Here is a 14288-nt window from a genome sequence, read left to right on the forward strand (position 1 = left end):
CATAAAATTTTAAAATTTGTGGCTTATAGATGTTTTAATAGAACTTTTATTCTTGGGCCTCCACTGAAATTGGGCACCAACCAGTTGAACTATGCCAGTCAATAGAATACAAATAAATAAATAAATACATACATAAAACTCTTCATGTCCAAACAGTAACCCATGGCTACTCCATAGTGCTATGGCATGCTGACCAATGCTATAATTCACTCTGGGACCACATTTGATTTTTTTATGAACTGTACATATGTTAGATAAGGAAAGGCCTTGGATGCTGTTTCATAGCCCAAGCATGGCTGCTAAGTGAATGTTTGAGGCAGTAGAAATTGCTAGTATTTTCTTTCCATGTCTAATACATTTCTTCCTCATCTCTTCACAGTTGGAATAACTGCAAACAAAAAAAGCAAGCAGCAAATAACCGGACAGTGAACCAGACACCATCACCAGAAGGTGAGAAACTGCACAGTGACAGTGGCATCTCTGTGGGCAGCAATGGTGATAATCACACCATGGACAGCCACAGTCTGCATGATCAACAACATCAGACGCAAGGTAAGAAATGGGCAAGTACCCTAACTGCCGCTTGCTATTAACTGGCTTTTGAGATGAGGAGAGTTCTTTGTTATAGAGCTGCACTGATATAAGAATCCATTTCAGACAGAGACTGCCTTAAAAACATTTTGGTTACAGCACTTGTATGTGAAACTCCATGTCTGTGTGATGTTGATGTCTTTGGGCTTTTCCCAGTTAGGGGTCATCACAGTGGAACTCCGGTCCACTAATGATTGGCAGTGGAGTTTTACAGTGCCAGCCCAACCCCCAACCTTCAGAGAAGGCACACCCTTTCACACATGCACCTACCTGCATGTCTATAAATGTCACTTGACCATGGGGAGGACATGCAGACTCCACACAGAAGGCACTCCAACCAAGATTTGAACCGGAGAACCTCTTGCTGTGAGGTGACAACGCTAATCGCTGCACCACTGCAGCCTATCCTGTGTGATGTTGATACAAACATCTTTATAACTTTATATTCACATTTATCAAGGTTATAGATATGTACTAAAGCAAGATGAAAATTGATTCCTGTGGAAGAGGTCACTGTTGAGCCTTAATCTCCCACCTTTGTGAAATTGCTTGTCATTTAGGATATTCTGTCCAAGAGCTTTGTCACAGTATGAAATACAGTTTGGCTGGTATTGGCTATTGCCCCACAATAGGTTATATTAGTTACTTGCAGGATCTGAGGAAAAATACTTTTGTACTGGGCACCAAGTTTTTATTCAAAAGTTATAAGCAGCTAGGACTTGGGTGTTAAAGTACACTAATAAAAACGCATTAAAAATTCAGATTTTTTTTAACCCAGAGTTTCAGCAGACTTGACATTTAGTATATAAAGTGAATGCAAATGGGAGTGGGTTTGGGGGTTAAATATACAGAAATATGTGAAATCACAGTGTATGCCATTTTAATAAACTGTATTAGAGCTTCTAAAATTATTGTATTACTCACAGCGTTATATATGCTGCCTTCCTTTTGGTTTCACAAAATTCCATTTTTATGCAAGGTTACAATGCACTTTGCATAAAAATATGCTGTCCTGTATTTTTAACTGCTATTGTGTTTATTTATCAAGACTGAATTTTTTATCTGTGTGTGTGTGTGTGTGTGTGTGTGTGTGTGTGTGTGTGTGTGTGTGTGTGTGTGTGTGTGTGTGTGTGTGTGTGTGTGTGTGTGTGTGTGTGTATGTATGTATGTGTAGACTGGTCCATATTATGCCTCAATAAAGTGAGCTCTGATCAGCATGCTAATACAGCTGACAAAGTTAAATAAATTATATGGTCTGAAAAAACTGCACATCTAGTACTACAGACTAGGTATTTTTTAACTATATACTCTTTGCACTATGAATCAGAGTTGCCCTACCATACAATGAGCCCTAATTCATGCCCCTAGCCATGGCTAATTGATATCATCCTCCCTTTTCACAACTGGTGCTTCAGTGCACTGCAGTGCAAGCTATGTATTAAATGGCAAGCTTCCCACTGTTTCATCTGAGAACAGGGACCTCCCCTTCTGGGACATGGAGCCTCGTAAATGTTGATATGTTTTCCTGATCAGTGTCAGTTCTCTCGAGGCTTAAGGCAAGTCTGATTCTGTGAGGCAGGGATGGAATTGGTGCATTGGTGAAAGGCCACTAAAAGTGGCACCTGATGCATTCAAGATTAAATCCCTACCATTTTTTTTCATATTGGGCAATTCCCCTGACTTTGTCTAGCCCTCCTGTCTGTATAGTGCTATTGCTTAACCAACCATCATTGGGTTCCACTAACACCTCCCTGGGATGGAGAACTGCCATGGTCACTCAGTCTTGCCCCCTCCACCCACCAGGCATGTTTCTAGCACCCAGGGTGGACTGTGATACCTTGGTTGCTGTTGTCACAGTTGGGACCAAAGCCTATGTGCCAGTGGGACAGCTCATTATGAATTTCTGTTTATTTCATCCCCACAGTGGTAATTCTCCCCACAGAGTAGAAACAAAGTATCTGATTTATGATAATTTATTTAGTACCTGGGATATAGAAAACCACCTCCAGCAAACGTATACTCCATCTATCAACTCCTTTATTTTTTCCAACATCAAAGTGCCAAACTACAGATCTAAAGCCTGGTACTAAAATCACTAATATCCATACATTTCAAACCTAATGATTTCATAACTCTGTCATGACACAGGAAAATACTAAAAACCTGTACATAGGGGAAGGTTCTATGCCATTCTTCATAATCCGATGAAGAACATCCATCATGAACAGTAGTGTTGCAAAGGGAGATGAGGATTGGCATCATATCTCTCAACTGTACAAATCTTTGCAGAATGTTCAGATTTTTACCTCATCTCTTTCATCCATTTTTCATCAAATTGTAGTTTTGTGGAAAATTATTGGCAAGTCATTAAAGACTGAAGTCAGAAAATAATGACAGACATTTAAGTTTTGGACTTCAGACCCTTCAGAACATTCATGCTAATGTGAAACCTGTAATTCTATCAACTTTCTAAGTTCGTAAGAGCAACATTTAAAAATTGTCAGATTTTATTCTGATTTTTTGCTGTAAGAGGTTGTGAAGTATGATTGTCATATTCCCTCTGTCACTCACATAGCTGCTAAGATAGATATAAACTAGCATAGCTATGTTATTCAGGATACATGCATTTATATGTCTTTCAGTCAGTGGCAGGATGCAGAGGCAAGAGGAGAGGTGAACCTACTGTTGACTTCCTCTGTCTCTAAGAAAACACCTCCCTACCGAACAATGTACACCTAACACACTGCTGATAGATAAAGTGACTGTGCTGACACTTGTCTCACATCAAGTTTGATGTTAAAATATTTCACTGACTTTCTTGTCAGACAGTGAAGCTATTGTTGGGTGCCAATCCTTCTGGAAGAAGTAGAATGTCTTTCCAAATTTTGTGCTATACAGTATCCTACTGAGATAATAAAACAATCCATCCATCTCTTTTTCTATTTTTGAATCCTTTCAACAAAAGTCACTCAGCAAACATATTTAGCAAATCTGTACACTGTACTCATGTTTTCATTAAGCAGCTGTTAAGCCTGCACCAGACCCAATCGGCTTACAATCAGACATTTATTTGTTGCTCTCATTTTACACAATCTAGAATGTGGCTTCAATGCTGAAAGCAGAGACATAAACAAAAGAGGCTTGGTGCAAAGATCTAATACTCTATAGCAGTTTCATCTCAAACTGCTAACTTTATAATTGTTCCCAGAAGATGTTCATCAATGAATTTTAGGATCCTGTCCTAATAACTGCCACACTTTATAGTGAAAGGCAGATCCAAAGAGCAATTTCTGTTTTACTATAAAAACAGACATTTTGTGGACAAATAAAGTACTACCAGTAGTTGAGATGAGATGAAGGCAATGCTCCAGAAAAAAAAACATGAAATAAAGAACAAATTCCTAAAGATAGCTACACTGTGCAACACTGAATTTTTCAACACATGCAGAACTATTCATGTTCCGAATCGAGATTTGGGATGCTGATTGATGTATTTCAAAGCTTCCAGTTTTTATCATCCCTACATTTCTTTCTAAATCTTTAACATAGTTCTGTAGTGAAGTTATACAGAAAATGGCATGAATTCAGAGGCATCATCTAGAGGAAACAAGGGTCGCAGTTGTTCTGCTGTATATCCTTGAAATCTCTGTGACTTTACTGTAACTCATAAAAAAATAAATCAGAGCATTTTCTCCTACAAAGATAGAGGCTTGAAAGAGCTTTGTACTCCTACAGTTCTTCATATAAAAAATGTTATATTCACTGATATAATAATAAAAGGACAGAGTTGGAATGGATTCAGTTCTCATCTGTATCAGAGTAGTATGACTTTGAGCAAAAACGATGGACTTCCAGTTTGTTTGTGTTATGCTCAGTAAAGTAGGGCTGTTTATTCCCACACTGTTACACATACATCATACATTTAAGGGAGCTAAATATTGGATTCATAATCTTGAAATACTGAAATATCGAATTTCAGTAACTCGAGACTATAAAGATGAACTTCCGAAAAAGCGAAACCCCATAACCGCGAATCTGGAAATGTTAAATTCACGGTTGTGGTGGTGCGCTACGTGACGTGGGATGGGCTGTGTGCCTGATTTATGGTTTGGTGTGTGGATATGGTTGGAGATTAAGGTAAGTGAATATTTTTCAGGGTTTTGGGTAGGGATTTGAGGGTATGTGAGTGTGTTTGGAAGTTTTAGGTGTGGGTTAGGGTAGGTAGGTAAGAGCATGAGTGTGTAAGTGTTGAAAGTGGTGGTGTTTATACATTTGTGATGCGTGTGTGCGAGGGGACTGTAGAGTGTGTAGTGGTAAGTTTACTGTCTTCTTCTGTTTGGTGCAACCTCTGAGTTAGTATATATAAGTAGCGGGGGTGTGGGGGGCACAGCCCCCCCCCACATGGGGGGATACAGGGTGGCTTGCCCCCCTGCTTATATGTAGGATAGGTTTGTTTATTTGTATTGTTGTTTGTATGTTTTGTTTGTTTGTTGTAATGTGGGGAGGAAAGTGTATGTATTGTGTGGTTTATGGTGTGTTTACGTTCGCTATTTTGAATTTCACACTTTTGGGGTTTCAGTGTTTTGGTTTTTTGGCTTTATAGTCTCGAGGTACTAAAATTCGATATTTCAGTATATCAAGATTGTAAAGTGACTATCTATATATATATATATATATATATATATATATATATATATATATATATATATATATTGTGTGTGTGTGTATTAAATAGTCAAAAGGCCAGTACACCTGATTGAAATTCATGTGTACTGGCTTTTTTGAGTGAGATCGTGAAACGGTGGGGTTTGGGAAATTTACCCTTTGTGTACTGTATTGTGATCTTGTCATTGGTGTATATAATTAGCAAATGGTATGGGGGGGGGTGCATGGGGGCTTGACGCCCTGCAAAAAAAGATGATTTCTTTTATAGTTGATGATGTAACATTCAAACAGATGTTCAATGGTAAGAGGTTTGTTTTTGTGACAAGTCAATAGAATGCCACAAATAGAGAGAGAGAGATAAATAATTTTCACCTTTGATACAAACAAACTCCTCAAGCTGGTGTACACTGGATAGTTAAAAACAAAAAGAAATGCCAGCATTTTATTTAGGCAGCAACTGATATATATAAAAAAAGTATACTAATGAAATTAACTGAAATATATTTTACTAATTGATCAGCTCAAACGCTTAGCGGAATTATTACAATTTCCAGCAGTAATGCAGTTTTGTTACTCTGCATAAAACCTTAATACATATAGGATGCCTTGGTACTATCAAGTCAGTTGAATCAAGCTTCTCTATCATGCTTACCTTTCATCTTTTTTTTTTTTTTTTTTTATAATCAGCTCCTAACATCTTTCGCACATGAAGATACCTACTATGCTTATCTCCTTTTGTATTTGTTTCTGTACCTTTGTCTATGTAGTGAGGATCTTCTTTGCCTTGTCTGCTGTGCTGCACGTAAGTGTCCTGTGCTTTGATTCAGGACAACAGGGCACCAGCAGTCCATCTCTGACACAAGTGGGATATCCTCCAATTTCACCTCTCTCTTTCATGCACGGGAGACATAGAAATTAAACGTGACATATAATTCTCTCCCCCTTGTCATCTAGATAAGCTGCATAGCTACATTTCACCTCTCCTTGAAACTGTTATTATTCCAGACTAAAGCTGCCTTATGTGAAGAGAAGAGTCACATTGTAGGTGGTCCGATCACTTCCCCTTCATCAGGCTTATTCATGTCTAGGCTTCCTTATTACACCAGTGTTTCAGCTAAATGGCTTTCCCTGCACTGGAAGGTCTGCACACTTCCTTACATAAATTTTCCACACAGATAGTAAAGTCATATAGCAACAATAATGGCTCATTGGCTATCTTGCTGTTGCATTATTTGTGATAAGCAAAGTTTTGTTTCAAGAACATACTAAGATTATAAAAAGTTCTGCAGAGCAGAGGAGAGGCAAATGCCTAGCAGGTTATCTTCTTTTTCCATGGTTTATGGGTTGTGTTACTAAAATGTTCCACAAACAACCCAAAACAGCAGTCAGTAATATTGAGAAAAATAAGATATTGGTTGTAAAACTCTTTCTTTCTTGCTTTATTTCTTTTTCTTTCTTTCTTTCTTTCTCTTTCTTTTGTCTTCCTTTCTCTCTTACTGTGAATTAGTTTAACCTCTTTGGTGGGGTTGCAGATTTTAGTTCTGTGATAGTAAGTAAATGCTGTTTGCATGCTGTTATAGGACTGCATGCTGCACCTCACAGATAGTGTTTAAGCACATCCAAGCAGAATTCGCAGTTGACCCTTATGCACACTAATACTCCATGATTCAAGTTTTTATTTTTTTCCACACAAATATTTTTGTCACTCCTTATATATCTGGGACATAGATCGTCTGACTTCTGATGTCTAACACCTTCCTATTCAGCTGCCATCCACACACTGCATTATACCAGACTGTGATAACTGGTGGAAGTTGTTGCTTAGTTGTGATAATTGGTTGTCTATGTATGACTTTAGAAGGATGATGACATTGAATGGCTGTCAGTCATGGAACAAAGCATCTGACGGGATCCTTTTATTTTCACTTATCACCTGGTCAATCACCAATCATCCAGTGATGGCCATGTACATGTGGGCTCATGTGGACTCAGCAAAAGATTTGTGGTGGTTTGATGATGGTACAGGGGCTCATTACCTCACTGAAGTCCTTTACAGAGCTTATATACCTCCATACAGAACTGTTCCCCCTCCTCTAATCTCCATGAGGCAGCAGATCCTAAAGGGATAAGACTCATACTCTCCCTGGAGATGATTACAGGCATTTGGTCACTCATTTCTATCTCCGTATTGGACATTTACTGTGCCGAGGTCACTTATCAGACACAAGTAATTGATAGAGTACTCACAGTTAAAATCTTTCTACCACTAGAGCTAGATAACTGAATTCATTTGCAAGTAAGTCTGTGGTGGTGTAAGACAGTAACACTCTTTTTTATTTTATGTTTATTGACTGCGCAAGCTCCCTGGATGTAAATGTTGCTCTTCAGGGGATAAGTGAGAGCACCGTGTTAAGTGACTTGCTCATAGTCATATGGTCTTCAAGTGGAAATTGGGGGAATCAGACACTTGGACTGCAGGATGAAGCTCGTGGACAGCCTTTAGCTTTTAATCGTAATCCTCAGTAAGGAGAGAAAAAGAAAAATGATAATTTAAAACTTCCTGCAGAACAGCTAGGTCCTCAACAGAAAATGTTGTTTAAGTCCAACAAACAACTGATTGAGCGACCAAGGAAGCATACACAATCTTACTTTAAAACATTTATTAACACACCGGAGGTAAGCGCTTTCACATAAAATGCTTCTTCAGACCTATACAAACAGCAAAAAATCACAGCCTGATATACACTCTCTAAAATTCAAATCATCCAATAACAAATCTCACTTAATTAAGTTCATAATAACTTCTTAAAAACACAGCACAACCTAAAGATACATATATAAAAAAATATTCAAAAGCACAAATAACATATGCTTTTAACAGAGCATAAAAAGTCAAAAATAAAAAAACAAAAAAAATATATATTATCAAATATTAAAATATATATAAAAATATATAAAAAACAATTATTTAGGTACCCTACATTTCTTCAAAAAGGGCTTAATAGAAGCCCGCTCATTTAGCCCAAGACCTCTATCAGCTCTTAGAATAATCATCCAATTGTTTTCTTTAAACTCAGTATGGTTACGTATGTCTCCTAAACGTCTACTTGGGGTGATGATGTCAATCACACTAAACGTGAATCGGTGCAACTCTCCATGTTCCATAACATGTTTGGAAAGGGCATTGCTAACAATGCCCTTCCTAATACTGTATACATGTTCCCTAATTCTTTCACGTAGGGACCGATTGGTCTTCCCTACATAAAATGAACTAAAGATGATACACTGTGCAAGATATACAACATTGGATGATTTACAATCCGCATTCACATTGAAAGAGAAACTTCTATTCATATCTGGATGATCAAAAGTCTCAGACACATTAATAAATTCACAAAGGTTGCAACCTCCACATGGCACAGTGGTACCTGTTCTAACAAACTCATTATTCAAGCTCCTCTCACTACAAAGTATTCTCTTTAAATTCATTTTATTCCTGAAAGTAAAAGACGGACTAGAACCAACAAAACCATCTATTTCAGGGTCCATTTGTAAAATGGACCAATGCTGTTTAAAAATATCACAAAGAGTTATTTGATCTCTTGTAAAAAATAAAGGGATCCTCACAAAATCAAGTTGTTTGACCACAGGGGATGGTCATGCCACTAACTCAGCTATCTTTGGCCCATAATAAGGAGCTGCTATCCCTTTTCTAAGGATACTCAAATCAGACCAATTAACCAAGATTTCATTTACTGAATACCCTTTTGACACTAGCCTCTGCTGCAAAGTCCCAATCTCAGACTGAAAGCCTTCAAGGGTGGGATTAAGTCTCGAGGCTCTTATACCCTGGCCACGTATCAAATTACGAAACACGTGGTTAGGGTGCATACTACATCGGGTGAGTAGGGTGTTCCTAGAACAACTTTTACGATACACTCCCGTGTTAATTAAAGACCCTGGAAGTTTCTCAACAAATAATTCTAAAAACTCAATCCTCTCCCTTGAGGAGGTCATAGTGAATCGCAAACATTCACATAAATTATTAATCTGTACAAAAAAAGCTTCTAACTCATCAGATCTACCACTCCAAAGGAGGAAGACGTCATCGACAAAACGTCGATAAAAAATGACATGACTGATAAAAGCCTCTACTTTAAACAAGACTTCATTTTCCCAATGTGCTAGGAACATATTGGCGTAGCTATTGGCACACGAAGTGCCCATAGCTACGCCATGTTTCTGGATGAAAAATTCATCCTTAAAAATAAAGACATTATTTTCCAGTACAATTTCCAAAAGGAAACAAATCAACTCAACCTTGGCTGATTCATAATTACTATGTGACTTCAAATATTCATGTATATAACAAAGCCCTAGTTCATTTGGTATCATGGTAAATAAAGACTGAATGTCCATCATCACAAAAGTCAAACTCTCTATATTCTCAGTGACCTGGATACATTCATACAAATCTAAAAGAAACTGTTTAGAATCCTGTAATACCATCCTATTTAAACTTATAACTGGTCTCATATGTTTCTCTATAAATGTAGATAGAGGTTCTGTAACCCAGCCACCTCCAGAGACAATCGGATGCATAGGAGGGTTAAACAGATGTTTATGGACTTTAGGAAGTCCTTGGATAACTGGGATCAGGGGATCAGATACCATAAAAAATTTTAAAGTATCCACTGAGATCAAACCGATCTCAAAAACTTCTTGCACCGACTGCTTGATCCCACTAATAATAGCATAAACTTCAGCTATTCCTATTTTTTGATAAAAACAAGCTTCACTCAGCATAACCTTCATGCTATTAATATAATGTTCATTGTCCATCACAACAACTGAACCCCCCTTATCAGCAGGTCGAATGCTGATATTCAAGTTCTCCTTTAACTTCTTCAAGGCCTGCCTCTCTCTGAGAGTAAGGTTAAATTTCCTCCCAGGTCTATACTTCCCTAAGTACTCATTATAGTAATCATGTATACTGTCCTCAGTTAGCTTCAAATAAGTCTCTACAAGAGGGTGATTAGATGGAACATAAGTACTTAATGGTCTAAATTCAAAAACACGTTGATGTACATTATCAGTGTTACCAATCGATGAACTATTGCCATAATGGTAACGTAACATCAAATTCCTGCAAAATATTTTCAAGTCCAAAATAGTGTCAGTCAACTTACTATTGTCTGAAGGGATGAAAGTTAAACCCTTGCATAACACATTACACTCTTCTTGATTCAAAGAATATAAAGAGATATTAACAATCAACTAGTTGACATTCTCCCCCAAATCTTCTTCAGGGACTGATTCTGGCACTGTTCCCCTGATAGCTTCCTTTTCTGGCATCCTCGACTCATGGACCTGCTCCATCTTCCAAACTGTTCTGAACGAACAGGCAACGGAAAAGGAAGGTCAACAGATGAAGCACCAGCAAGTGGAGTGCCATTTTGAACATTAACACCATTTAATTTGACTTTCGGTCTAACAGCTTTATCAAATTCAGGTTTGTTACTGATTACTACCTTCAGAAACAAATTCTGTTCCGAAAAATCATTACTCACACTCTTCCACATTCGCACATCATCATTAACAGCAACACAGCAAGGTTCGTTAGACACATTAGAAGATAAGACACATACATAAGGTTCAGAAAGTTCTTTAGAACCAAAGTCAACAATAGAAGTGATATTCTCTTCACACACTACAGCAGAACCATTCCGGATTCCATTCCCTTCTTTCACAGAACTACTAGTTTCAGTTAAAGGAATACCAACAGGCAGGGATACAGTCACAGCAGCCGCTGATTCACCAGCAGTTCTGGTTGCCTTAGAACTCATTCTGGGGACCGAAGTTACCTCAGGCCTTGACCAAACAAAAACCTGTCCCGTTCTAAAATCATTAGAATCCCTTAATATTTTTGTCTTTTTCTGTTGTAATAACTTTCTTTCAAACACAGCCACTCCATCTAAAACACTCTCCAGCATAGGATTAAGTACCTTACTGGAGTACTTGTCAAATAGAAGATCTTGTATAAGTCTTAAGTCACGTCTCAGTATATCCTCCTCTGGAGCAAATAACTCAATTAACAAACGCATATAATTTGCGCTCACCTCTAAATTCAAGCGTTGCCACCTGGTCAACAATTCTGGGAACTGGGACCCTTGTGTAGGCATATTTAGGACTCGAAGTCCTCGAGGAACAATATTTTTTTCTAAACAATAGTCAAAATGCTGCCTTTGTAGTTGAAGCTTCTTAAGCTTTAAAAAATCATGCTCAACGGCTTCCATGTACTACTGTAACTCTTCACGCATTCGAGTCGCATCAGTGACATCATTGGTGACCACATCATTGATCTCCGGAGGTAATAACAGCTTCCGATCTTTCTCCAAGTACTTGGAAAAACGTTGCGATAAATTCATGTCAAGTCTGCCACTTCTGGCCGGAACATAATCCAATTCAATGGAATCAGCAACAGTCTCTGCCATGTTTCTGTGAATAATTACTTGAATAGAACGATAATAAACAAAGAAAATGATTGAGCGACCAAGGCAGCATACACACTCTTACTTTAAAACATTTATTAACACACCGGAGGTAAGCGCTTTCACATAAAAATGCTTCTTCAGACCTATACAAACAGCAAAAAATCATAGCCTGATATACACTCTCTAAAATTCAAATCATCCAATAACAAATTTTTTGCTGTTGTTATCGGTCTGAAGAAGCATTTTTATGTGAAAGCGCTTACCTCCGGTGTGTTAATGAATGTTTTAAAGTAAGAGTGTGTATGCTGCTTTGGTTGCTCAATCAGTTGTTTGTTGGACTTATTCTATTTTATTTTTCTGATCGAGCGTTTATTCTGTGGATTATTGTCGTTTTCTTTGTTTATTATAGAAAATGTTGTTTATTTATTATATATTTATTTGTTAACCAGGTAAAACTACTGTCTTTTTAGGGCAGCCCAGGAGCAGTGTCTGGTTAAGTGACTTACTTAGAGTCACACAGTGTGCATGTGAAAATTCATCACTTATGTGAAACATCAACAAATGAGAAATCCTTAAGTCATTTCTGCCTTGTATGAGTCAGAGAGTATGTCACAGTTAAGTCTTTATCAGTTTATATTGCTGAGAGGATTTAAAAGTTGAGGATTATTTTTTATGCATCAGTACCCAGAGAAGGGATGATGAACAAGGGCAACAACAGACATAATTTTTATCAAAAACAGAAAAATACTGCATTAATTATCAAAATACACAGCAAAGTAGTGCAACACTTTATTCAACTGTCAAGGCATTGAGTTTCAAAATTTGGTGCATTCCAAGAATGTTCTGTGGGGTCAAACAGCAACAGGTGCATGTAGATGCATTGGAGTTGAGCAGCTCATGTCTGCAAAGCTGACAGACCCTTAGGGAAAGTTGTGCAAGACATAATACTTAAGTACAAACTAAGCTACGCTCTAGTCATTCATGCCTTTGATTGCTAAGGACATTGGCATGTAAACAGGAGCTACTGTTGCCTAGCAACAAGCAGCAGTCTGTCCCACCTGTCATTCCCTGCCCTGCTGCTTCTAACTGAGATTTTATAGAGTCTGTGTGACACATAGCAACATGTTATGAACATCATGTAGCAGTTTTACCTAACTGTTTAATCTGAGGCAGTGGCTGGTACACATTTTTTTTGTCATCCTGCTTCTCAGGAGAAAGACCAAGAATATCAGTGAAGCTTTAAACTGGAATTTAGAATTCAGGGGTAGAGGTGATATGCCAAAGAGGAATTTTTTATACCTTTTTATACCTTAATATAGAGAAGGTGTGAGCAGTCACTGTTATGGCTCTCAGCTTTTCAGACTGTGGTATCAAAGGCACAGCACCGTCGCACACTATATTATGCTAAATATGCCATAATGAATCTGTTCAACTATAATAGAAAGTCAAAAAAGAGGGATAAGGACATTTTGGTCATTAAAGCTAGTGGCAAGCAAATTCCATATATCTAGGGCTGGTTGTAAAGTGCTCTTAAGAAAGAATAATGAATAGAACAAAAGTCAGGTATCATTTAAAAAGCTCTAGCAGTTAATGAGTGAGTGCATAATAAATGCAACTGATGATGTCACAGTAAGCAACAAATAAAGGACCGAACGTAAAAATCTTCTATAGAAACTACTGCCATATGGATATACTGAAACAGGAAAATATGAGAAAAAATATTTCTTGTTTTATAGGATGACTAGATTGCTGGAACTGGAGTTTGTAATGGGAGTGGAGTGACAGTTTGTAGTGGGAGGATTTATTGAACACATTGTGCACCTTTTTTGTGCACTTTGGCAGGTTCGGTGATGCAAACACAGCTTTATTTTCTATGCAGAGTAAGATTTAAGGCACTTCCTCCCTTTCTATTCAGCACCATATCTCTAGCAAATATTTTAACATCTGCTTAAGAAAAGATATGACTGGGTTATGTTAGGTGCAGTAGTCATGTTTGAGGTTACTAGTAGTTAGTTAACAAGATGGCAGCACCATAAAACTGCCGTGCTGTTATGGTAGTTTAGGACTGCTAAATCGATGCAGAAAGATTTGTGAGCAATGACACAGATCCTACTGTAGCAGAAACTATTGTTTAGGGAAGGGGAATAGAATGACTCAGAAAGATGATTTTGATTGGATCTTACTTGTGCAGCAATATGTTTGGGATCAGTTGGGATAAGGTAGGAAGTTCCTGTTTACATGTTGTCACATAAAGGAAAAGAAGTAGATCTTAAATGTTTAAAAGATAGACTGCAAGGCAAAGAACTGAAGGGGGAGGGTCACTGTCCTCACATTTACTGGCGATGTGGTCAGGACATATTCAGTTAGTAAATGATAAGTTTGGAAACAGCTTCTCAGTCACAAAGGCATGTGGATGGTGCACTCATTTTTGTAGACTTGAGAAACCACTGTTCTCAGTGGGCACCTTAACTTGTCACTGCTGTGCTGACCATTATTTTATGGAGATGTCGGTAAACAGTTCCCGCTTCTCAGTGGAAA

The 14288-nt window shown here is 37.9% G+C and overlaps 1 protein-coding gene across 2 annotated transcripts in view; it reads left to right on the forward strand.

Annotated features, from left to right (window-relative positions):
* The window catches only part of NGFR (nerve growth factor receptor), a 515054-nt gene that overhangs the window by 390400 nt on the left and 110366 nt on the right, over positions 1-14288 (forward strand). For both annotated transcript variants that reach the window (XM_044055065.1, XM_044055064.1), the window contains exon 5: positions 380-552. In XM_044055065.1, the coding sequence (XP_043911000.1) occupies positions 380-552 (173 nt within the window). The remainder of the gene's footprint in view (positions 1-379; positions 553-14288) is intronic.

Source organism: Protopterus annectens, chromosome 13.part0 (genome assembly GCF_019279795.1).
Source record: "Protopterus annectens isolate FY-2018-M chromosome 13.part0, PAN1.0, whole genome shotgun sequence".
Lineage (NCBI taxonomy): Eukaryota > Metazoa > Chordata > Ceratodontiformes > Protopteridae > Protopterus > Protopterus annectens.